The 26,730-nt window shown below is 40.8% G+C and overlaps 6 protein-coding genes across 6 annotated transcripts; all 6 read right to left on the bottom strand.

Annotated features, from left to right (window-relative positions):
- Nucleotides 1-1,001: 1,001 nt before the first annotated feature.
- On the bottom strand, nucleotides 1,002-1,943 carry LOC131462293 (odorant receptor 131-2-like). The gene has a single exon (XM_058633354.1). It carries the CDS (start codon nucleotides 1,941-1,943, stop codon nucleotides 1,002-1,004), a length of 942 nt encoding a protein of 313 aa, XP_058489337.1.
- Nucleotides 1,944-4,917: 2,974 nt separating this feature from the next.
- On the bottom strand, nucleotides 4,918-5,878 carry LOC131462994 (odorant receptor 131-2-like). The gene has a single exon (XM_058634599.1). It carries the CDS (start codon nucleotides 5,818-5,820, stop codon nucleotides 4,918-4,920), a length of 903 nt encoding a protein of 300 aa, XP_058490582.1. The 5' UTR covers nucleotides 5,821-5,878.
- Nucleotides 5,879-8,144: 2,266 nt separating this feature from the next.
- Nucleotides 8,145-9,056, bottom strand: LOC131462292 (odorant receptor 131-2-like). Its single transcript, XM_058633350.1, has one exon. The coding sequence runs from the start codon at nucleotides 9,054-9,056 to the stop codon at nucleotides 8,145-8,147; it is 912 nt and encodes a 303-aa protein (XP_058489333.1).
- A 4,955-nt stretch (nucleotides 9,057-14,011) lies between these two features.
- Nucleotides 14,012-14,923, bottom strand: LOC131462291 (odorant receptor 131-2-like). Its single transcript, XM_058633349.1, has one exon. The coding sequence runs from the start codon at nucleotides 14,921-14,923 to the stop codon at nucleotides 14,012-14,014; it is 912 nt and encodes a 303-aa protein (XP_058489332.1).
- A 3,687-nt stretch (nucleotides 14,924-18,610) lies between these two features.
- On the bottom strand, nucleotides 18,611-19,534 carry LOC131462290 (odorant receptor 131-2-like). The gene has a single exon (XM_058633348.1). It carries the CDS (start codon nucleotides 19,532-19,534, stop codon nucleotides 18,611-18,613), a length of 924 nt encoding a protein of 307 aa, XP_058489331.1.
- A 5,172-nt stretch (nucleotides 19,535-24,706) lies between these two features.
- Nucleotides 24,707-25,621, bottom strand: LOC131462289 (odorant receptor 131-2-like). The gene has a single exon (XM_058633347.1). It carries the CDS (start codon nucleotides 25,619-25,621, stop codon nucleotides 24,707-24,709), a length of 915 nt encoding a protein of 304 aa, XP_058489330.1.
- Between the last annotated feature and the right edge of the window lie 1,109 nt (nucleotides 25,622-26,730).

The raw sequence follows: 26,730 nt of genomic DNA, 5'->3' as shown, positions 1-26,730 counted from the left end.
CATTAACGCCGTGCGTTACATCAAACGTGAAAAGGACAACAAGCTTGTCCCTTCATTTTAATCATGCAATTGATACAAATGGCAGGAGATTTGCTTTTCTGAACAAAAATCATTTTATGATAAATTGGCCCTTAGTTTTAAGTCAGTCGGTTTTACGACCTCTTTCTGGATTTAATCATCCATAATTAAGGTTTCAAATGCAGCAGATTAACTCACAAAATATAACAACAGCAAATAAATGACAATATCGAACATGAAAAGGATGAAAATCCATATTTTATTTTCTCAGTAAAAGCTGTTACATGTCATACTGCTGTAACACTGTCCCAAGATTTACTCATGATTATACCATTTTAATTATTTATGGAAATGACATAAGATTTAGTTTCTGTTCTATTTTTTTTAATTGCTCCTTAATTTCAGACAGTAGTTGAGCAGAAAAAGACTATAATACAGAAAAAAACCTTCTTTCAAGTGGCATTGTGGTTGTAATTCAGGTCATTAAAACAGTACAGTAATCAGTTTATAATCAGTTTGTTGTCATTTCCTAAAGCAGCACGTTACATTTTAAGAAATAAATGACATATTATTAGTTATTGGGGGTGTTTGACGCAGTAGAAAAAAAAAAGTATATCAGACCAAATGTGTGGTGAAACTTAATACATTTGAATGTTTTACATGGCAAAGTATTTAGGGCTGCTAATAAAAAAAATAATTGATCAGCAAATTACCGATTCACTTTTTGAATGATTAAAACAGGCTATGTGTGACTATTTTCTGGTTTCTTTGCTCCATATGACAAAGAAATCAAATAAATCTAGACAATTTAGGTTAGTAGACATTTGAGAACATCATCATTTTGAAATTTGCTAAACACAGACACACATTTTTCAACATATTTTTTTTAAATATACATATATGTGTATATACTGTATATATACACACACACTTGATTGATTAATTGAAAACATTAAAAAAAAACTCTTAGTAACAGTCCTTTTTCAGATTTTCTTGATCTGTACACTGTTTTGTCCAAAGTGGAACTGAAAAGGTACATTTTGTTTCAGCGCAAGAAAAACCTTTTCATCCCTAAGGCCGTAAATGAGAGGACTCAGGCATCTTGGAGTGAGATTAAACACTATGTAATTGAAGTACCTGACATTTGAAAAAAGCTTTAAATCAGTCTGAAGCGCAGCAGTCTCCATGAACGGACACCACAGTAGAATGAGACAGAAAAGGAGGTGAAAGCCATGAAGAGTCACTCTTCCGAGCGCTCTCCTCGACGACTTTTTATTCTCTCCTGACGCCGCATTGGCCGCTTTCATGATCTTAATGTAGGAGAAGATGATGGTGGCAGACATGACGAAAAAGTACAACTGATACACAGCCATTTTAGCGTTGTCCTGCCATCGGAGATACACAAATAGATCCATGGAGCATATCCTGTGCTCGGAGTACAAGCTTGTGGGAGCTGATGCAAAGAAGATGGAGAGGACAAAAATGATTGGTACAAAGCTGAGGCCGTGAATGATGAGGACGCAGTGGCGAGCTCTGCACGACGTGCACAGCTCTCCGTAGCGCAGGGGCATGCAAATGGCCACATAGCACTCCAGTGTCATGGCTGTGAGAGTCAAAGGTGTGACAAAAGTGTACACAATCACAACAATATAGACTGGAACACACAGGGCGATAGGCATCTTAACTTGAGAGTAGCTAAAGATAAACATAACATCGGTTATGAATAAAATCAAGGTATCAGACAATAGAGTCACAGTGAATAAGATGTATCGCATGGTTGTGTAGAAGTAGACCTTTGAGAAAAGGGTCACAATCAGCAACAAGTTGATGCACAGAAAAATCAACACCAGCAACTGCACGATGTAAAAACGTTCACCGAAATGGCGCAAAGTCCCACCACTGGCCATGGAGCTGTTATCTGCCATGAATGTACTGTGTGTATTAAATGTTTCTATTAAAATACCTTCTTATATCAACAAAGTAAGAAGGCAGCCCACATTGCAGTTGCAGCTCCAGAGTACAGCTTTTTTGACGTTGACCTCAGATCGGCATGATAAGTTTAACAATATTAAAGTGACTCACCACATCACCTCGTCTCAAAAAGATTTTAAGTTTTGAGATGAGAACAGACTCCTTAGACGTCCATTGGATATTTACACCAATCGCAAGGGAGTGACATTTTTCTGTCGCCCAATCAGCTGACTGTCGTGGGTGGCGCTGACTGTACTGTACCATTTTACTCTACTACCCCAAGGGAAGGGTGCCAAAATTTGAATGGTTGGGGCTAGTTACACACAGGAAGAACATGCAAACAAAAAAGGCCTTTGTTCTGACCGGGTGGTGAACTCAGGTCTTCTTGCTGCAAAGGCAAGAGTGAATTTAACATGATCTAAAAACCTAATTATAAAACACATTTTTCTGCAGAGTGACAAAGTCAGAGTAGGTGTATGAGTATGAGTATTTTTGTTTTTTTCCTAGCACTTAACCTACCCTCTCCCCTGCATCTCCTTGGATACACCTTGGCACTCTCACTGTCTATCAGTCCACTGTTCATATCTAGTGGGGTTCTTTACAAGACTACTTCTATGTTGCTTATTCCTCATATGTAAGTTGCTTTGGATAAAAGTGTCTGCTAAATGCTTCAATGTAATTAAATGTAAATTAAACAGTGGCTCTCACAAAATGTCCCCCATTTAAATAAAGGTAAAACAAAGTGCTTGTTTGGTGTGATGCTTCCGTTTCAAGTGTTGGTGCTGATTTGTGCTCTTATTATTTTTGACAGTGGCCTTACATTTCATAAACAGATTGATTCTATTGTTAAAACTAGCTTTTTTGGGCACACGACGCAAATTGTGTCATTAACGCACAGGCACAGATAGAGCTGTGGGCAAAGAGCATGTTGGATGGCGTGGACAGTGCATGCGTGAACTGGACTTGCTCACCAAGCAGAGAAACCATTTCTACAACAGAAGAAATAGTCACCAAGGATAGTCATCCAAGCCTCGACCTAGCAACCCTCGAACGGGCTGAGAACAGACTCCTCTGCCCGACAGACCTTTCAGCTATGAGCCTCTCTAACCAGACATGTCTGAGGAACTGCATCCTTTGCCCTGCGTCCAGATTTGTACCACCACCAGATGGTCAAGTGGGATACAACAGGACTGATGCATGCAAGTATACCAGGGTCCGCGATAGAAGTATACCACGGGCTTAAGAGATGGAAACAGCAATCCACACTTTTAGCTCAAGGCCTGACAATTGCAACGCATTTTACATTGGTCTTGGCCAGTCTTCCCTTTCGCGTCTCCAGCTGATTCAAAACACAGCTCTCTTTTTAACAAACATGATAAGGCACGAACACATCACCCCCGTTTTATATGAACTTCATTGGCTACCGGTTCATTTTAGAATTGATTTTGAGATTTTACTCTTTGCTTTTAAGGCCATTGACAGCCTTGCTCCTCCTTATTTTAGCAGAGATTTTAACGTACTGTTTCATTGCGGTTGTTGCTTCTAACCTATGGAACAGGTTCCACCCTGATTTATGTGTAGCACTGTGACACGTTCCCTCTCTACATAATACATTTTCTAATTGTATTGATTCTTATTTTATTGTATATTTTACTCCTGCAAACTTATTGAATGTTTTTATACCTTCTGCCTTGCAGATATTTTAAAGTGCTATGTAAATAAACATTCATGGATTGATTGAAGAAGTGTTTATCCTGTCAAACTACTGATTATAGATCATAGACTTTAAGTTGTGCAATGCAGGTGTGTTACCAGTTTGGCAGAGAAAATGTAACAGATCTCGAAACATTTTCAACCTTAATGTGAGAGGATACACAGATTTAGTTGACAAATCAAAGAGTAATGGAGTCATTAGAGTTAATAATACACACGAACGTCCATAACCTGCCATAGACAAACATTTATTTTCAAGACAGTTACAACTTTTATGAATATGCATCTTAGAAAATTTTCGAAATGTTGAAAACCTGTACAGGATTATGATAAAACAAAAACAGCTGTTTTAAAACATTTTTATCATTATTATTCTTATTTTCAGTTGTGGCAGATGTAGGAGCAATTGGGTGCTGGCTCCAGCAGGGGGCAGCAATGTGGCTGATGAAATTTCATCTTGATATCTGTGCACTCTGGGCACCATTAACTGTCCCAAATAATATACATAAGTGGAACCAATGAGGTAATTCTTGTTGTGTAATATTTTTTATCACACAACAAAAATTACCTCATTGGCATGACAACAACAAGCTTTTTGAACAGCAACAGCTATTTCGTCATGAGAGGTTATTAAAGATAATAAAAAGAGGGAAATCACGTGAGAGAGTATAAATTATTAGCAAATATTGTAAACATATCTTCATGGAATGGCATACTCTGATTGTAAAAAGTAGCAACACCCCTAGACAAATTTGTTTTTAACATTTTACATGATCTCATGGATGCACGCTATCATTTTGAGAATTTTGTTATATTGTAAAGCACCTTGTAAGTGTTAATGGAACACAGAATTATATCAAGAAGTGAGTCAGCTCTACAGAGGCAGCCCACAAAAGGGCTAAATAGTTTCTCCACTCATTATAACTGAGTAATTTTGGTTTGTGGACAACAAGACATTTGACGTTTTGAAAACACTGATTAACATTTATCAACATTTTACACATGATCGACAGATTAATCGATAATGAAAATAATCCTTAGTTGCAGCCCTAAAAAAAACCAAGTTTTAGCTTCAGCCTTAAGGGTGACCACAGAGAATGTGGATATTCTTTTGTCTTTCTATGGGTTAGGGTTACTTTGAAGCACATTAAATAAATATCAATCAAAATCGATCAAAACAATTAAAGCAAAGCCACTTTCATCCAATAAATGTGATTAGTGTTTCTTATACAAACCACAAAGAACAAAGCTTCTCAGAGCAACAAAAAACTTCTCATCCCTGAGGCCATAAATGAGAGGACTCAAACACCTCGGAGAAAGAATTAACATAATGTAGTTGAAGTACCTGACATTAACGTAGAGCATCAGGTTAATCTGAAGAACAGCAGCGTCAATAAAAGGACACCACAGCTGGAAAAGACAGAGGAGCAGCTGAAAGCCATGAAGAACCACAGTTCTTAGGCCTTTCCATGTCGACTTCCTGTTCTGTCCTGATGCAGCTCTGGCCACCTTGATTATTTTAAAGTATGAGAACATGATAACGATAACCATGACCAGGAAGTAAAACTGACTTATTGCAGACCTAAGATGACCCTGCCACGCGTGGAGGATGAACTTCTCCACAGAGCAAACAATAGCCTTTGTGTAGTAGCTGTGGCTCGCAGAAGCAAAGAAGACGGAGAGAACAACTACGCAGGGCAAAGAGCTGACGCCGTGAATGATGAGGATGCAGTGCAGAGCGCTGCGTGTGGAGCACAGCTCTCCGTGGCGCAGTGGCATGCAAATGGCCACAAAGCGTTCCAGCGTCATCGCTGTCAGAGTCACCGGAGTGACAAAAATGTATAAAGACACAGCCACATACACAATAAGGCACAATGACATATGCATGTTAAAACGAAAGTACGATAAAATGAGCAGAGCGTTAGTTAGAAGTAAAAACACACAATCAGACATGAGAGTCAGTGCAAAGAAGATGTAGCGCATGGTTGTGTAGAAGAAATCCTTCATGAAAAAGACTGTGATCAGCAAAAAGTTGATGCAAAGGAAAAGTGATATTAAAACCTGAACTATAATGACCCTTTCATCGATCACGCGCACTGAAGAGTCATTGGCTGCCATTTACTGTGGTTTTCAGCTACAGACGTGTACAAGTCCTTCAGATCAAAAGACAGATCCAGAACAATTAAAAGCTTGGGAGCCAGAGGCTGCAGTTTCCTGTGACACTCTGAGCAACAACTGTATGTGAAGACTTTATAACAGTAACTACAACACATCACAAGTTTACTCACCATTGTTGTCATCAACCACAAACCTCACAGGCGATGATGACTATAGTTACTGTATTTGTGAGTTAGAGGAAGTTTTTTCCCTACTCAATGTTTACATCACGTTTGAGTAATGAAACATACAAGACATTTAAAGGTGATATACTGTATGTAAAATATATACAAGAGCAGCATTTTGTATTTAAAACTGTTAACTGCAAACACAATTCAGACCATTATAGAAAATAGTTGCCAAAGTTCCGTAACACGGAAACACAGAGCTGAACTTCAGTGCTTGCAGTGGGCCAGTATTGTCCAGTACACAGTACCTGCACTTCTTAATTTTACTTTTCCAATCCAGTGTTAATGGAACCCAGAATTATATCAGGAAGTGAGTCAGCTCTACAGAGGCAGCCCACAAGTGGCTCATTTTTACACACTGTATCTTTGAAATAAAATGACACAGCTATATGTGGACCCACTTATTATCTCCACATTACAACACAAGATTGGCAATAAAAACAACAACCACAACAACAAAAAACACCAAACCTGAGCTTACCCCCAAACAGAAGCTTCAAGCTAAGGTTCTACCTAAGCTAGCTTAGTGCTAACGCTAGCTTAGCAAGAACGTTAGCATGATGCTAGCAACATTTTCAATACACCTAAAACAATAGGCTGAACACATTTTGTTAGGTACCATCTAAAAACTTTCAAACTGTCACATGTCTGGAGATTGGCACAGAATCGTATTAAAACACAAATCAGAGAAAATACAAGTGAGGAGAGAACTTTCTATTGAAATATTCACCAGCTCCAACCTTTCACGCCATGTTTGGACCAGGAAGTGCAGCAATCAAAAGACTCCCTGGGTGAACAAGTCAAGGTATAGTATATGGGAACAATAAACAAGTGAAACAAATTTTAGGGAAAGGTTGTTCATGAACAAATTTCCTGATTTCATCAATTTGTATTTGGTTTCATCACCAAGGAGCCGATCATTAAGTTTTTGTCATTGTGGGCATGTAGTTGATTTTCATTATCAATGTACTGTTCTTGAGACTGTGATTATCTTGACCACAACAAATAAACAATTCAGTTTTTGATTAGTAGTGTACAATCTTTGGGACTCTGGGAATGTCTTACTCAAACTACCATCTTAAATATCCAAGAATTTCATTCTAAAAGGATCAAATGAATGAAAAAATCCAATATACATTGAAAAAATTATGCAACAATGTGAAGATTTAGAAAAATTGGCGCACCTAAGCCAACGAGCCAATGTGTCCTACAAACAAAATCCAGATGAAGGATCTGAGGCAGGGCCTCAACAGAGGAATGACTGCTATGAAGTTCATCATATTTAATATTATGCACGTGCCACACGGTTCAAGTAGTGGTTAGCACTCTTGCCTTCGCAGCAAGAAGACCCTGGTTCGAGCCCCAGTTAGAACAAGGGCCTGGCTGCATGGAGTTTGCATGTTCTCCCTGTGTGTGTGTGTGTGGGGGGGGGGGGTTTCTCTGGGTTCTCTGGCTTCCCAGTCCAAAAACATGCAATATTGGGATTAGATAACCATCGGGTGGAGGATAAAGCGGTAGATCATGGATAGATAATATTATACACATGTACATTCAAAACCTGGCTTAGTGCATTTATTTACAAAACAAGCATAACTTTTATAAATACAAAAGTCGGTCTTAATGTAAAAATGTAAAGGTTTTCAAACTGTGACAGGTCTTCATGTGAGAGGATACATGGATTTTGTCGACAAATTAAAGTGTGATGGAGTCATTATATTAAATAATACACATGTACATTCATAACCTGGTATTAATAAGCATTTATTTTCAAGACAGTTACAACTTTTATGAATAAACATCTTAAAAAATGTTATTAATGTTTGTACAATGTTTGAATGAAAAGTGATCACAAACAATGACAAGAGAGAGGTCCTGCAGCTGAGGTTGAAATATGAACAAATATTGTTCATGAATCTGAAAGGATTACCTTGTCATTGATTTAAAGAAGTGTCTTTCTCATCGGACACATATATATTTGAGCATTTATGTTGTTTTTACAGCATAAATGCAAAACTGACGTGTTTTTATGAAGGCAAGACAATTCAAATGTATTTGTAACTCATGCTATATTCAGTAGTTTTTACTGGTCAAACACAATTAATTTGACAATTGTTTCTTATAGAAACCACAAAGAACCGAGCTTCTCAGAGCAACAAAAAACTTTTCATCCCTGAGGCCATAAATGAGAGGACTCAAACACCTCGGAGAAAGAATGAACATAATGTAGTTAAAGTACCTGACATTAATGTAGAGCATCGGGTAAATCTGAAGCACAGCAGCTTCAATGAAAATACACCACAGCTGGAAAAGACAGAGGAGCAGCTGAAAGCCATGAAGAACCACAGTTCTGAGGCCTTTCCATGTCGACTTCCTGTTCTGTCCTGATGCAGCTCTGGCCACCTTCATTATTTTAAAGTATGAGAACATGATAACGATAACCATGATCAAGAAGTAAAACTGACTTATTGCAGACCTAAGGTGACCCTGCCAGGTGTGGAAGATGAACTTCTCTGCAAAGCACATGTCGCTTTTGGTGTAAAAGCTGTGGCTCGCAGAAGCAAAGAAGATGTAGACAGAAACCATCCAGGGCAGAGAGCTGACGCCGTGAATGATGAGGATGCAGTGCAGAGCGCCGTGTGTGGAGCACAGCTCTCCATGTCGCAGTGGCATGCAAATGGCCACAAAGCGCTCCAGCGTCATCGCTGTCAAAGTCACCGGAGTGACAAAAGTGTATAAAGACAAAACCACATACAAAATAAGACACAATGACATATTTATGGTGAATTCAAAGTAAGAGAAAAGGAGCAGAACATCACTCAGGATTAAAAACACACAATCAGACATGAGAGTCAGTGCAAAGAAGATGTAGCGCATGGTTGTGTAGAAGAAATCCTTCATGAAAAAGACTGTGATCAGCAAAAAGTTGATGCAAAGGAAAAGTGATATGAGAACCTGAACTATAATGACCCTGTCATTGATCACGCGCACTGAAGAGTCATTGGCTGCCATTTACTGTGGTTTTCAGTTAAAGTAAAATGTGCATTTTTAAAGAAACACAGGTACAAGTCATTTAGCTCCAACAAAAGATCTAGAATAATTCAAGAGCTCAATAAATGTCAGTTTGAATCAACTAGTTAAAACTGATGATGAAAACATGTGCATCATTTTAGTGTTTCAAATACAAAAAATCCGAAGAGTTTACCCAACCGTTCTTGAAAAGTGGTTCACAGTCAGTCACAGTGTTTTCTGCTGAGCTCTGTGCAGCACAGTGAGCAACAACTATGTGTGAAGACTTTATAACAGTAACTACAACACATCACAAATTTACTCACCAGTGTTGTCATCAATGACAAACCTCACAGGTGATGGTATCTATAGTTACTGTCTTTTGGGTGAGAGAAAAGTTCTTCAGTGCTTATAGTGGGCTGGTACTTCTTAATTTTACTATTCAATTCAAGTGTTGGTGAGTCAAGTCTGCAGAGGCAGTCATATTTTTTGCAACAGACCACAAAAGATCAACTAAACATCACCTTTTTGAATCTCACTGAAGGCTAAATAGTTTCTCCAATCATAAATGTTGCTCATTTTTACACAACATACCTTTGAAAGAAAACCACACAGATATATGTGGACTCACTTATTGTCTCTCCACATTACAACGCAAGATTGGCAATAAAAACAACAACCACCACAACAAAAAACACCAAACATGAGCTTACCCGCAAACATGAGCTATGGTTCTACCTAAGCTAGCGTTAGCAAGAACGTTAGCATGCTGCTAGCAGTACATCTAAAACAATAGGCTGAACACACGGCCCGTAGGCCCCATGCAGCTCCCCAATGGATTACATGCAGCCTAAAACTTAATCTCATGTTATAATGAAACATGGCTCACAACATCCTCTTCAGGTTTAAGTTTTATTTTACCTGTATTTAATACCCCAACTTTTTTAATTTATGTATTTTTAGTGTGCATGTGCCGTTTTTAGCTGTGACCATGACCATCATTTAAATGTAGATGAAAAAGACAGTTTACACTTGAGAGCTACGGCAGGGAAAGGAAATGAAGACGAGAAATGGAGGTGAACTATGGGCAAATGTAAATTTAACGAAAGGTGGCTGGAAAAGGAAAAATACCATGGCTGGCTGAAAAAATGCAGCGACATGTATGAGGCACGATGTGAACTTTGTCGCAAAAATTTCAAGCTCAGGAGTATGGGCTGCAAAGTGTTGGACTCTCATATGAACTCTGATAAGCATAAGCACTTCGCTGGCACTCAACAAACTACACTGCCGATAGAGTTGTTTGCTGCTACCAGTCGTCGTAACGCTGTACGTGACACTTCTTTTTCCCCAGTAATGGTCTTAATTCTTGCTTTTTGAGGTCTTAAAAAGGTCATATAAAGTCATTAATATTGGTTCTAAAAGATGTGCAGATACCCTGTGATCAAGTGCCAATTAACGCTGCATTTTTGTGTGTATCTCAGAATCAGAATCAGAATCCTTTTTATTGTCATTGCACAATGTACAACGTAATTATAGCAGTCGTGTCGTCTGCGAACTTGATGATGGTGTTACTGGAGTGGGTGGGTCTGCAGTCAGTGGTGTAGAGGGTGTAGAGCAGTGGACTTAGCACACACCCTTGTCGGGAGTCTGTGCTCAGCGTCCGGGTGGAGGAAAGGTGGTGACCCAGTTTGACCGTCTGGGGTCGGTTTGTGAGAAACACCTTGATCCAGGAGCAGGTGGGTGGGGGGAGTCCCTGGTCAGATAGTTTGCTGATCAGGATGTCAGGGATGATTGTGTTAAAGGCTGAGCTGAAGTCGATGAAGATGAAGAGCACCTGACGTAGCTCTCCAGGTGTTCCAGGTGGCTCAGCGCGGTGTGGAGTGTGATGCCTATTACATCCTCTGTCTACCTGTTTTCTCTGTAGGCGAACTGGTGAGGGTCAAGGGAGGGAGGGGGAGGCAGGTCTTGATGTGGGTTAGGACCAGCCGTTCCAGGCACTTGGTGATGATGGGTGTGAGTGCGACTGGGCGGTAGTCCTTGTTGGTGGCGGCGGTTGATTTCTTAGGGATTGGGATGATGGTGGATGATTTCAGGCAAGCAAGGATGATGGATTGTGTCAGGGAGAGGTTGAAGATTGTGGTGAAGACCTGCGAGAGCTGTGCAGCGCAGGCCTTGAGCACCTTCCCTGGAACACCATCCAGTCCAGAAGCTTCCCTGGGGTTCACCCTGCTTAGCATCCGTTCCACTTCATGTGCCTGCACAGTCAGTGGTTGGGGGCTGGGGGCTGGGTTCGGCTGGGGTGGTGTGGCTGCAGACTGTTGGGCAGGGGTCTCGAAGCGTGCGAAGAAGGAGTTTAGCTCCTCCGCTAGTGCGATGCTCGAGTACGCTCCTGTGTTGGTCTGTCCTCTGAAGTTGGTGATCTGTTGGATTCCCTGCCACACCTGTCGGGGGTTGTTAGAGAGGTGGTTTTCAATCTTTTGTCTGTGCTCTGCTTTTGCTTTCCTGATTCCTCTCTTCAGGTCAGCTCTTGCAACGTTGTAGAGTTCTCTGTTTCCAGACCTGAAGGCAGTGTTCCTGTCTTTGAGGAGTGTCTTGACCTGGCTGTTCATCCAGGGCTTCTGATTGGGGAACACTCAGATACGTTTATCCACTCTTACATTCCCCATACAGAACTTGATGTAGGAAAGTACAGCCTCTGTGTGTACGGTCAGGTCCTGATGTTCGAAGACACTCTAGTCAGTGTGCTGGAAACAGTGCTGTAGTTGAGGAAGCGCATCTTCAGGCCAGGTTGTGATAGTCTTGGTTACTGGAGTTTTGCTTCTTCTTAGAGGTGTGTATGCAGGGGTGAGGAGCAGAGAGAGGTGGTCTGACTGGCCTAAGTGTGACTATGTTGTTTTTAGACCAATCGTTGTTTACGTAAATACACAGGCCACCACCTCTGCTCTTACCGGAGTCTTTGTTGCGGTCCCATCGGTGCATGGAGCGGCCTGCTAGCTGCATGGCGGCATCGGGGATCAGCGGGTGAAGCCAGGTTTCAGATATGATGGAAACACAGCAGTCTCAAACATATCCATTGCTCTCGGTGAGTAGTTCCAGCTCGTCCATTTTGTGGATCAAGGATCGTGCCTTTGTGAGAAACATACTCGGGAGGGGAGGCTTGTGTGGGTTCCTCCTCAGTCTGGCTAGCAGTCCAGACCGGCAGCCTCGCTTCTGCTTCCTCTCTTTCCGCTGCCTACCGGCGCCGACACTATCTGCGTCATTACCTCGTTTATGAAGCCCTAAAAGTCCATAACAATCAGTTCAGCCACTGCTGAGAGCGCAGGGTTTGATTGTTTTCTTGAGCTCTACTAAGCGGAACGGCACTTCCATGACTAGTTATGTCACTAGCTAATTTCACCACTCCTCTGAACAGCAGCGCCTCCTAGTACGGGCACTAGAGTCCAGGCACATCCGGTGACGTACTTTCAACCGTAGAAGAAGAAGAACTACTCTCATTGTAGCTGCTGAGCTCCGTACAACCGATACGCTCAGCAGCTACAATAAGAGTAGTTCTTCTTGTTCTTCTTCTACGGTTGAAAGTAGCAATATAAAGCAGGACACAGCACCAAACTTCACCTAAAGGAAGGAGCAGTGCCAACAATACGTATATAACTGTCTTTGTGTGCTTGTTTTGTCTTTTAGCATTAGCGATAGCCGGCTATACGCTAAGCTACACGATCTCGGTCTGATGATCTCGGTAACCACAATGTTATCCAAGCTACAGGCGTCCTGCAGCAGTCTTTCACTTGTCACAGTGTCTTCTGACTCTGGATCAAAGTCATGTGTAAGGGATTACGGCATTACTCAATGTTTTGATAATTGCTAGCGGTGCATCTGCTTTTCCAGAGGGGGAGCTGCGGATCTGAGAGCTGACATGCCAATTACGTCACTTCCAGGTAACTGGCCAATCACAAGACAGTGGGAAAGCTCTCGTTGGGTGGCCAATCACAAGACAGTCCATGTTCTGTGGGTGTGGTTTTGGTCCGGAACAGCACGGCTGACGAGAGCGTCAGTGATGAGACTTTTACATCAGCGACTAGGAGGTTTTTTACCATAAAAAAATGACTTCATGTTTTTAAGTACATCTCCATATCTCAGTATGGAGTGAGATAGGACCATGCTATGGCCACTTTAACTGTGATATTATCAGGAAATATTGCGGTATAATTTAAAGCTCATAATGCCACACCCACTATTAAACAGTTGTGTGTGGGTTTTTTCCCCACTTTTCCTTTTCAGACTGGCCCCCTCTTGACCAGACTAGACACTCATTGACCCTAAGGTCATTTGAGTTTGACAACCCTGGTATATGGGAACAATAAACAAGAGGAACTCATTTGGGGGATGGTTGTTAATGAATAAAATTACTGATTTAATCAATTTGTATTTGGCTTCATCACCAAGGAGCATATCGATAAGTCTTAAGCAAAGAAACATAATCAAAAGATAAGTGAATTATGTGTCCTACGAATATAAACTTGATAAAATATCTGAGGAAGGGCCTCAACAAAGCACTCACGGCTATGGATTTCATTGTATTTAATATTATACACACATACATCCATAACCTGGCATAAGCATTTATTTTCAAGACAGTTACAATTTTTATGAATATACATCTTAGAAAATGTTCTAAAGGTTAGTACAATCAAAAGATATTCATAACAGTAATGAATTAAAAGTGATGGTCCTGCAGCTGAGGTTGAAATATGAACAAATATTGTTCATAAATCTGTAAGGATTACATTTTCATTGCTTCAAGTGTCATTAGACTCATATATCTGAGCATTTATGGTTTTTTTTTTACAGCATAAATGAATGAATGACATGTTTCTATGAAGGTAAGACAATTGAAATGTATTTGTAACTCAGTGTGTACATACATGTTTTTTTCTGTAGTTTTCACATGTCAATCACAATTAATTTGACAATTGTTTCTTATACAAACCACAAAGAACAAAGCTTCTCAGAGCAAAAAAAAACGTTTCATCCCTGAGGCCATAAATAAGAGGACTCAAACACCTCGGAGAAAGAATGAACATAATGTAATTAAAGTACCTGACATTAACGTAGACCATCGGGTAAATCTGAAGCACAGCAGCTTCAATGAAAGTACACCACAGCTGGAAAAGACAGAGGAACAGCTGAAAGCCATGAAGAACCACAGTTCTGAGGCCTTTCCATGTCGACTTCCTGTTCTGTCCTGATGCAGCTCTGGCCACCTTCATTATTTTAAAGTATGAGAACATGATAACGATAACCATGATCAAGAAGTAAAACTGACTTATTGCAGACCTAAGGTGACCCTGCCAGGTGTGGAAGATGAACTTCTCTGCAAAGCACATGTCGCTTTTGGTGTAAAACCTGTGGCTTGCAGAAGCGAAGAAGATGGAGAGGAAAACCACGCAGGGCAGAGAGCTGACGCCGTGAATGATGAGGATGCAGTGCAGAGCGCTGCGTGTGGAGCACAGCTCTCCGTGTCGCAGTGGCATGCAAATGGCCACGAAGCGCTCCAGTGTCATCACTGTCAGAGTCACCGGAGTGACAAAAGTGTATAAAGACAAAGCCACGTACACAATAAGACACAATGACATATTTATGGTGAATTCAAAATAAGAGAAAAGGAGCAGAACATTACTCAGGATTAAAAACACACAATCAGACATGAGAGTCAGTGCAAAGAAGATGTAGCGCATGGTTGTGTAGAAGAAATCCTTCATGAAATAGACTGTGATCAGCAAAAAGTTGATGCAAAGGAAAAGTGATATGAGAACCTGAACTATAATGATCCTGTCACTGATCACACGCACTGAAGAGTCATTGGCTGCCATTTACTGTAGTTTTCAGTTAAAGTAAAATGTGAATTTTTAAAGACACACAGATAAGAGACATTTAGCTCCAACAAAAGATCTAGAATAATTCGAGAGCTCAATAAATGTAATTTTTAATCAACTGGTTAAAAGTGATGATGAAAGCATGTGAATCAGTTTAGTGTTTCAAATAGAAAAGGTCCAAAGAGTTTACCCAACCGTTCTTGAAAAGTGGTTCACAGTCAGTCACAGTGTTTTCTGCTGAGCTCTGTGCAGCACAGTGAGCAACAACTATGTGTGAAGACTTTATAACAGTAACTACAACACATCACAAATTTACTCACCAATGTTGTCATCAACAACAAACCTCACAGGTGATGGTAACTATAGTTAATGTCTTTTGGGTGAGAGAAAAGTTCTTCAGTGCTTATAGTGGGCTGGTAACTTAATTTTACTATTCAATTCAAGTGTTGGTGAGTCAAGTCTGCAGAGGCAGTCATATTTTTTGCAACAGACCACAAAAGATCAACTAAACATCACCTTTTTGAATGTCACTGAAGGCTAAATAGTTTCTCCAATCATAAATGTTGCTCATTTTTACACAACATACCTTTGAAAGAAAACCACACAGATATATGTGGACTCACTTATTGTCTCTCCACATTACAACGCAAGATTGGCAATAAAAACAACAACCACAACAACAAAAAACACCAAACATGAGCTTACCCGCAAACATGAGCTATGGTTCTACCTAAGCTAGCGTTAGCAAGAACGTTAGCATGATGCTAGCAGTACATCTAAAACAATAGGCTGAACACACGGCCCGTAGGCCCCATGCAGCTCCCCAATGGATTACATGCGGCCTAAAACTTAATCTCATGTTATAATGAAGCATGGCTCACAACATCCTCTTCAGGTTTAATGTTTTATTTTACCTGTATTTAATACCCCGACTTGTAGACATTTATGTATTTTTAGTGTGCATGTTTTTAGCTGTGACAATGACCGTCATTTAAATGTAGATGAAAAAGACAGTTTACACTTGAGAGCCACGGCAGGGAAAGGAAATGAAGACATGTATGAGGCACGATGTGAACTTTGTCGCAAAAATTTCAAGCTCAGGAGTATGGGCTGCAAAGTGTTGGACTCTCATATGAACTCTGATAAGCATAAGCGTGTGTGTCAGTGTTTGTTTGTGTACAGTGTAGTGATGGCTTGTGGGTAGAAGCTGTTCCTGAGTCTGTTCTTGTTTCAATGGAGCTGTAGCATCTGCCAGAGCGTAACAGGTCGAAGAGGTGATGTGCAGGGTGGGAACTGTCTTCTGTGATTGCCTCAGCTCTGCAATTTCTGGACCTCGTCCCTGTAAGTAGACTCGTCTCCCCCCGTGATCAGTCCCACCACTGTCGTGTCGTCTGCGAACTTGATGATGGTGTTACTGGAGTGGGTGGGTCTGCAGTCAGTGGTGTAGAGGGTGTAGAGCAGTGGACTTAGCACACACCCTTGTCGGGAGTCTGTGCTCAGCGTCCTGAAGTAAAACGGCAGTGTTGGTTGAGACATCAAAACGTGTGTTCGTGTGAGTTTTGTACACAACAATTGTGTCAGGGAGAGGTTGAAGATTGTGGTGAAGACCTGCGAGAGCTGTGCAGCGCAGGCCTTGAGCACCTTCCCTGGAACACCATCTGGTCCAGAAGCTTTCCTGGGGTTCACCCTGCTTAGAATCCATTTCACTTCATGTGCCTGCACAGTCAGTGGTAGGGGGCTGGGGGATGGGTTCGGCTGGGGTCGTGTGGCTGCAGACTGTTGGGCAGGGGTCTCGAAGCGTGTGAAGAAGGAGTTTAGCTCCTCCGCTAGTGCGATGCTCGAGTATGCTCCTGTGTTGGTCTGTCCTCTGAAGTTGGTGATCTGTTGGATTCCCTGCCACACCTGTCGGGGGTTGTTAGAGAGGTGGTTTTCAATCCTCTGTCTGTGCTCTGCTTTTGCTTTCCTGATTCCTCTCTTCAGGTCAGCTCTTGCAGCTTTGTAGAGTTCTCTGTTTCCAGACCTGAAGGCAGTGTTTCTGTCTTGCAGGAGTGTCTTGGCCTGGCTGTTCATCCAGGGCTTCTGATTGGGGAACACTCGGATACGTTTATCCACTCTTACATTCCCCATACAGAACTTGATGTAGGAAAGTACAGCCTCTGTGTGTACGGTCAGGTCCTGATGTTCGAAGACACTCTAGTCAGTGTGCTGGAAACAGTGCTGTAGTTGAGGAAGCGCATCTTCAGGCCAGGTTGTGATAGTCTTGGTTACTGGAGTTTTGTTCTGCTGAGCTCCGTACAACCGATACGCTCAGCAGCTACAACAAGAGTAGTTCTTCTTGTTCTTCTTCTACTGTTGAAAGTAGCAATATAAAGCAGGACACAGCATCAAACTTCACCTAAAGGAAGGAGCAGTGCCAACAATACGTATATAACTGTCTTTGTGTGCTTGTTTTGTCTTTTAGCATTAGCGATAGCCGGCTATACGCTAAGCTACACGATCTCAGTCTGATGATCTCGGTAACCACAATGTTATCCAAGCTACAGGCGTCCTGCAGCAGTCTTTCACTTGTCACAGTGAAAGACTAACCCTAACCCAGCTGCGGATCTGAGAGCTGACGTGCCAATTACGTCACTTCCAGGTAACTGGCCAATCACAAGACAGTGGGAAAGCTCTCGTTGGGTGGCCAATCACAAGACAGTCCATGTTCTGTGGGTGTGGTTTTGGTCCGAAACAGCACGGCTGACGCGAGCGTCATTGATGAGACATTTACATCAGCTCATTTGTAGCGACTAGGACGTTTTTTACCATAAAAAAAGGACTTCATGTTTTTAAGTACACCTCCATATCGCACATATAAATGAGATAGGACCATGATATGCCCGCTTTAACTTTGATATCATCAGGAAATATTGCGGTATAATTTTAAGCTCATAATGCCACACCCACTATTAAACAGTTGTGTGTGGGTTTTTTCCCCGCTTTTCCTTTCCAGACTGGCCCCCTCTTGACCAGACTAGACACTCATTGACCCTCAGGTCATTTGAGTTTGACAACCCTGGTATATGGGAACAATAAACAAGAGGAACTCATTTGGGGGATGGTTGTTAATGAATAAAATTACTGATTTAATCAATTTGTATTTGGCTTCATCACCAAGGAGCATATCAATAAGTCTTAAGCAAAGAAACATAATCAAAAGATAAGTGAATTATGTGTCCTACGAATATAAATATCTGAGGAAGGGCCTCAACAAAGCACTCACGGCTATGGATTTCATTGTATTTAATATTATATACACATACATCCATAACCTGGCATGGATAAACATTTATTTTCAAGACAGTTACAATTTTTATGAATATACATCTTAGAAAATGTTCTAAAGGTTAGTACAATCAATAGATATTCATAACAGTGATGAATGAAAAGTGATCACAAACAATGACAAGAGAGAGGTCCTGAAGCTGAGGTTGAAATATGAACAAATATTGTTCATAAATCTGTAAGGATTAGGTTTTCATTGCTTCAAGTGTCATCGGACTCATATATTTGAGCATTTATGGGTTTTATACGGCATAAATGAATGAATGACATGTTTCTATGATGGTAAGACAATTGAAATGTATTTGTAACTCAGTGTGTACATACATGTTTTTTTCTGTAGTTTTCACAGGTCAATCACAATTAATTTGACAATTGTTTCTTATACAAACCACAAAGAACAAAGCTTCTCAGAGCAAAAAAAAACTTTTCATCCCTGAGGCCATAAATGAGAGGACTCAAACACCTCGGAGAAAGAATGAACATAATGTAATTAAAGTACCTGACATTAACGTAGACCATCGGGTAAATCTGAAGCACAGCAGCTTCAATGAAAGTACACCACAGCTGGAAAAGACAGAGGAGCAACTGAAAGCCATGAAGAACCACAGTTCTGAGGCCTTTCCATGTCGACTTCCTGTTCTGTCCTGATGCAGCTCTGGCCACCTTCATTATTTTAAAGTATGAGAACATGATAACGATACACATTGTCAGGAAGTAAAACTGACTTATTGCAGACCTAAGGTGACCCTGCCAGGTGTGGAAGATGAACTTCTCTGCAAAGCACATGTCGCTTTTGGTGTAAAACCTGTGGCTCGCAGAAGCGAAGAAGATGGAGAGGAAAACCACGCAGGGCAGAGAGCTGACGCCGTGAATGATGAGGATGCAGTGCAGAGCGCTGCGTGTGGAGCACAGCTCTCCGTGTCGCAGTGGCATGCAAATGGCCACGAAGCGCTCCAGCGTCATCACTGTCAGAGTCACCGGAGTGACAAAAGTGTATAAAGACAAAGCCACGTACACAATAAGACACAATGACATATTTATGGTGAATTCAAAATAAGAGAAAAGGAGCAGAACATTACTCAGGATTAAAATCACACAATCAGACATGAGAGTCAGTGCAAAGAAGATGTAGCGCATGGTTGTGTAGAAGAAATCCTTCATGAAAAAGACTGTGATCAGCAAAAGGTTGATGCAAAGGAAAAGTGATATGAGAACCTGAACTATAATGATCCTGTCATTGATCATGCGCACTATCACGCGCACTGAAGAGTCATTGGCTGCCATTTACTGTAATTTTTAGTTTAAGTAAAATGTGCATTTTTAAAGATACACAGATACGAGTCATTTAGCTCCAACAAAAGATCTAGAATAATTCAAGAGCTCAATAAATGTCAGTTTGAATCAACTGGTTAAAAGTGATGATGAAACGTGCATAATCTTAGTGTCTCAAATACAATAAATCCAAAGACACAACACTCAGTTGACCTAATCGTTCTTGAAAAGTGGTTCAGAGTCAGTGTTTTCTGCTGAGCTCTGTGCAGCACAGTGAGCAACAACAGTGTGTGAAGACTTTATAACAGTAACTACAACACATCACAAATTTACTCACCAGTGTTGTCATCAACGACAAACCTCACAGGTGTTGGTAGCTATAGTTACTGTCTTTTGGGTGAGAGAAAAGTTCTTCAGTGCTTATAGTGGGCTGGTACTTGTTAACTTTACTATTCAATTTAAGTGTTGGTGAGTCAAGTCTGCAGAGGCAGTCATATTTTTAGCAACAGACCACAAAAGATCAACTAAACATCACCTTTTTAAATCTCACTGAAGGCTAAATAATTTCTCCACTCATAAATGTTGCTCATTTTTACACAACATACCTTTGAAAGAAAACTACACAGTATGGTATATGGCAGGTGTCAAACTGGCGGTAACCATAGTTACTGTCTTTGTGAGTTGGTAAGTTTTTTCCTCACTCACTGTTTACATTAGGTTTGGGTTACAAGTTATTTCAGGGCCTCTTTGTGCAGGACATTTAAAGGGGATTCATGTAACATACAGTCATGGCTGAAAGTGTTGGCACCCCTGGATTTTTTCCAGAAAATGCACCATTTCTCTCAGAAAATGATTGCCAATTACACATTTTGTTATACACATGTTTATCTTTAAGATCCTGACTAATTGCTGGCCACTTTAGAACCCTCCAGCGCTTTGTTTTCATCCATTTCTGTGTGCTTTTAGAGGTATGTTTGGGGTCATTGTCCTGCTGGAAGACCCATGACCTCGGACGCACCTCAGCTTTCTGACACTGGGCCCTACGCTGCGACCCAAAATCCCTTGGTAATCTTCAGATTTCATGATGCCTTGCACACAGTGCCAGAGGCAGCAAAACAACTCCAAAACATCTTTGAACCTCCACCATATTTGACTGTAGGTATAGTGTTCTTTTCTTTGTAAGCCTCATTCCGTTTTCGGTAAACAGTAGAATGATGTGTTTTACCAAAAAGCTCTACCTTGGTCTCATCTGTCCACAAGACATTTTCCCAGAAGGATTTTGGCTTACGTACATTTTGGCAAACTGCAGTCTAGCTTGTTTGTGTCTCTGTGTCAGCAGTGGGGTCCTCCTGGGCCTCCTTCCAGAGTGTTTCATTTCATTCAAACAACGACGGATAGTTTGCACTGACACTGATACACCCTGAGCTTGCAGGACAGCTTCAATATGTTTGGAAGTTAATCGGGACTGCTTATACACCATTTGGACTATCCTGCGTTGCAACCTTACATACATTTTTCTCTTTCAACCACGTCCAGGGAGATTTGTACTAAGGAGTATTAGGGCCAGCCAAAAAATAAAAAATAAATCCGGCACAAGAAAAAAAAAAAGGTGAGGCAAAAAAAGGCGGCACAAGAAAAAAAAAGTCAGCCAAAAAAAAAAAAATAAATAAATCCAGCACAAGAAAACAAACAAACTGCAAAGGCTTGACCACGTACCACAACAAAGCGACAAGCGACTGACGGCTCCATGACAGTGTCTCAGACGCCACATCTCTCTGAGCTCCACACCGACAGGATCAAGCAACTCGATCAGTTTCCTTATCGTATCTTGTGATACAACATACCCGCTCTGGATCGCACGCAGGTGCAACCATCGGTATCCCTGCATCTGCCCAGTTCCAGCTATTTCATTTTGTATGAATGTGGCCACCTCCTCCAAGTTTGTATGGTTTATCCTCCTGAACAAACCAAGTTTCCGACACAGTCTCTTCAGCGTCCTAATACTTATCACCACACCGTGTTTATGAGCCAAAAGAGAGAGAATTTCCTTATTATTATAGCCGATTCTGAAGTACCACTTAATCGACGCGTCTGTAGAGGCAGCCATGGCCATCAACTATAGTACTTTGATATTTTCTAAATTAATTTATTTTTATGCCTGACTTTTCTATTTTTTTTTTTTTGCCTGCTTTTTTCCCTTTGTGCTCTTTTTTTTTTTTTTTGGCTGGCCCTAATACTCCTTTGTAGATTTGCTACAGTGCCATGGGTTTTAAACTTCTTGATTATGTTGCGCACCGTGGACAAAGGAACACCAAGATCTCTTGAAATGGCCTTGTAACCGTGAGATTGTTGATATTTCTCCACAATTCTGGTTCTCTCTGCCTTGTGTGAGAACCTTGACGAACTGTAAGAAGATGTACTGTCAGGAAACTCAGGTGGAAAACTATCGGCTGTTTTCTCTCCTCCCTTTCCTCTCTAAGACCATTGTGTTCTCCCTGCTGGCGTCTGGCAGGAGGTTCCGCAGCATCCGCTGCAGAACAAACCAACTCAAGAACAGTTACTTTCCGCTGGCCATCAGACTGCTAAATTCCAAATAACAATTTAGCAGTCCCCCCCCCCTTCCCGACACTATCTGTGCAATATTTAACTTTTTTTTTTCTTTTCATATTGCTGCTTACATATTGCTGCTTACAGTTTTTGCACTATTTTTATATATATATTTATATACATAAAACACTTATTTATTTTTTATTAATCATAGTTAGGCTGAAAAAGTTGGATACATGTATAGACATTTACAGTAAGATAAAAGACATTTCCCATCAAAAACTCAGAAGTGACAAAAATTCAATGCTATGTGTTGGTTTCTTATCTGCTGCCAAGCAACGAAATTTCGTTGCCAGTTTTCACTGCTGTGTATTCTGTGCAATGACAATAAAAGGAAGTCTAAGTCTAAGTCTAAGACAGGGCGGTGTTCAAGCAGGTCATTCAGTTCCTCTCCCGAAATTATCTCTTTGACCCTAACCAATCTTGCTTCAAAAGTGACCACTCCACTAAAACGGCTCTGTTGTCTGGGACAGAAGCCTTAAAAGAAGCCAGAGTGGTTACTAAGTCCTCAGTACACATCCTGCGCAACCTATCAGCAGCATTTGACATGGTTTTTACCATATCCTATTGTCCATTCTCTTAAACATGGGCATCACTGGTTCGAATCCTACCTCAGTGTTCAATGTGTCCTGGCTAGGTCACACAGCTTCACCACACAGCCTTGCCACAGGGGTGCCCCAAGGCTCAGCGCTGGGGCCTCTCCTCATTGCCATATACACCACCTTGCTGGGCCAGATCATCCGCTTTCATGGCTTCTCATATCACTGCTGATGATACCCAGCTGTATCTGTCATTCCCACCTGACAACCACACGGTCTCATCACAAATCTCAGATTGTCTCTCTGACATATCTGCATGGATGAAAGCCCATCACCTCCAGCTAAACCTCACCAAAACTGAACTGCTGGTCTTCCAGGCCAAGCCATCAATACATCATAACATCGACTCCCTATCTCTGGCTCATTCCAAGATAGCAAAAAACTTGGGTGTCATGATTGATGACCAGTTGACCTTTACAGATCAGGTTGCTTCTGTTGCTTGGTCATGTCACTTTGCACTCTTCAATTTAAAAAAAATCAGGCTACCCAGCTCCTGGTACAGGCTCTGGTCATCTCCTTCCTTGACTTTGAAACTACTACAGATGGTCCGGAACATGACTGCGTGCCTGGTCTTCAATCAGCTTATAAGGGCACATGTCACCCCTCTGTTCATTGAGCTCCACTGGCTACCCTTAGCTGCCAGCATCAAATTCAAATCACTGATACTAACCTACAAAGAGCTTCATGGGTCTGCTCCCACCTACATAAATGCTCTCCTAAATGCTTATGTTACCCCTCGACTACTCCGTTCATCAAAGGATTGTCGTCTGGCGGTGCCAACACCCCGCACAAGACAATCCAGACTCTTTTTAGTGTCGTTCCACGCTGTGGAATAACCTACTGAGTTAGGTCCCTGTCTATCTTCAAGAAGCTCTTCCAAGAGCATCTCCAGTCCTAGCACTTACCCTACCCCCTCCCCCTGCACTTGCACCCACCTCGACACTCTCACCCTCTATCAGTCCACTGTTCCTATTGATAAGAGTTCCTTCCAAGACTTCTTCTATGCAGCTTATTCCTCTTTTGTAAGTCGCTTTTGGAGCATCTGCTAAGTGCTTAAATGTAAACGTAAATGGAGAGAGACGTTTATGCTGCTGTCTACTAAACTAACTGTAATATTGTCTGATTTTAACATACCTTTTTTCCTGATTTGCATGTGACTAATGTTTTGAGTTTTTAAATCACAATGTGATTTTTCAAATGACTGCTTTTTATTTTCAAACGAAAAACTTGTATGACTGAAAATGTGAAACCTTCTGCCGATATTAAAAGAAAAAATGTGCATGTTTTGTTTTTTGAGGATAACTGCATGTTGTAACATGCATATAGTGTTCTTACTGTAAACTTATCACGTTATAACATGATACTTATCTGTTTTTATTTCTCTGCTGTGGCAGCAATACACTTTAAATATGCCACCTTTCATAGCCATGACAAAATAAGACGTAATAAGTAGTACAAGGCGAGTGCTTATTGTAATATAAAGATCAATAATTTGAGATAAGAAATCTTGCCATGCGGGTGTGATACTAGTCCAGCAGGGAAACTGTGACAGTTCTCTGAAGGTTTTTTTAAACTTCATGTGAGAAGTTTTGCTGTTAAGATGACAACTCAAAGAGTAATGGAATCATTATGTTTAACAATACTCACGTACATCCAAAACCTGCCTTGGAAGAGCATTTATTTTCGAAATGGGTAAAACTTTTATGAATAAATATCAAAAATTGGTCTTAAATGTTGGTCTTATCACAAGGTTTTATTATAGACATGAATGAAAAATGATCACAAACAATAACGAGATAGAGAGGTCCTGCAGCTGAGGTTGAAATATCAACAAATATTGTTCATAAATCTGCAAGGATTACATTTTCAGCATGTCAGTGTCCTTGGACGTTTTACAATAGAGAATTACAAGTTTTTATGAAACCAACACAATTCAAATGTTTTTGTACAGCATTTACAACATGTACAACATTTTCATTCACAGTTTTGACGATTGTTTTTTATACAAACCACAAATAACAAAGCTTCTCAGAGCAACAGAAAACTTTTCATCCCTGAGCCCATAAATGAGAGGACTCAAACACCTTGGAGAAAGAATGAACATGATGTAGTTAAAGTACCTGACGGTAATGTAGAGCATCAGGTTAATCTGAAGCACAGCAGCTTCAATTAAAGGACACCACAGCTGGAAAAGACAGAGGAGCAGCTGAAAGCCATGAAGAACCACAGTTCTGAGGCCTTTCCATGTCGACTTTCTGTTCTGTCCTGATGCAGCTCTGGCCACCTTCATTATTTTAAAGTATGAGAACATGATAACGATACACATGGTCAGGAAGTAAAACTGACTTATTGCAGACCGAAGATGACCCTGCCAGGTATGGAGGATGAACTTCTCCACAGAGCACTCACTGCTCTGGGTGTAGTAGCTGTGGCTTGCAGATACAAAGAAGATGGAGAGAACAACCACATCTGGCAGAGCGCTGATGCCGTGAATGATGAGGATGCAGTGCAGTGCGCTGCGTGTCGAGCACAGCTCTCCGTGTCGCAGTGGCATGCAAATGGCCACAAAGCGCTCCAGCGTCATCGCTGTCAGAGTCACCGGAGTGACAAAAGTGTATAAAGACACAGCCAAATACACAATAAGGCACAACGACATAGGCATGGTGAATCCAAAGAACGCTAAAATGAGCAGAACATTAGTCATGAGTAATATAACACAATCAGACATGAGAGTTAGGGCAAAGAAGATGTAGCGCATGGTTGTGTAGAAGAAATCTTTCATGAAAAAGACTGTGATCAGCAAAAAGTTGATGCAAAGGAAAAGTGTTATGAAAAACTGAACTATAATGACCCTTTCATTGATCACGCGCACTGAAGAGTCATTGGCTGCCATTTATTGTACTTTTCAGTTAAAGCTAAATATGCATTTTTAAAGATACACAGATGCGAGTCATTTAGCTCCAACAAAAGATCTAGAATAATTCAAGAGCTCAATAAATGTCATTTTGAATCAACTAGTTAAAAGTGATGATGAAAACATGTGCATCATTTAAGTGTCTCAAATACACTAAATCCAAATACACAACACTCAGTTTACCAAACCGTTCTTGAAAAGTGGTTCACGGTCACTGTTTTCTGCTGTGCTACGTGCAGCACAGTGAGCAACAACTGTGTGAAGACTTTATAACAGTAACTACAACACATTATAAGTTTACTCACCAGTGTTGTCATCAACGGCAAACCTCACAGGTGATGGTAACTATAGTTACTGTCTTTGTGAGTTAGAGAAGTCAGGTTTGGGTAACAAAACATTTCAGGGCCTCCTTGTGCAGGACATTTAAAGGGGATTCATGGAACATATATACAACAGCAGCATTTTGCTTTTAAAACTGTCACTGCAACCACAACTCAGACCATTACAGAATATGGTTGCCAAAGTTCTGTAGCATGGAAACACAGAGCTGAACTTGACACAACGTTATGTTTATGCTTATACATATGCAATTGTAATAGTCTGTATTGCTTTATGAATGTTTTATTATTTAGTATTCATTAGTTTTCAGATGTCTGCAATAGTCTGAAATGATGTCACTCCCATTTCCGACCTCCGAAGTTCCAATGTTAATGGAACTCAGCATTATATCAGTAGAAATGTTGGGCAGCAATGCATTACTGTATTGAGATTAGTTTTCAGTGACGCTGTAATTTAACGCCTTATAATACTTGAATTTCTTACTTTATTTTTGAGATGATGATGGAATATGCGGAAACACTAGTTAAAAGATTTGTAAGTGATAAAGTAAAAGACAAACAGGGAGATACTTGATCTGTTTTCCAATGTTTTCACATGACAAAGTATGTATTTTCAGAATTACTTGACGATATTGACAAAGTTGTTACTTTTGTAAAAAATAATAAATAATAATAATTAGTTCTGTAATTTCACTACGTTTTTCAAGGATTAATCAGCAACTAGATTACATTTACAGAGTAACTTGCCCA

This window comes from Solea solea, chromosome 7 (assembly GCF_958295425.1).
Source record: "Solea solea chromosome 7, fSolSol10.1, whole genome shotgun sequence".
Lineage (NCBI taxonomy): Eukaryota > Metazoa > Chordata > Actinopteri > Pleuronectiformes > Soleidae > Solea > Solea solea.
Note: the sequence above shows the minus strand (reverse complement) of the source record. Positions and strands in the feature narration are given on the sequence as shown.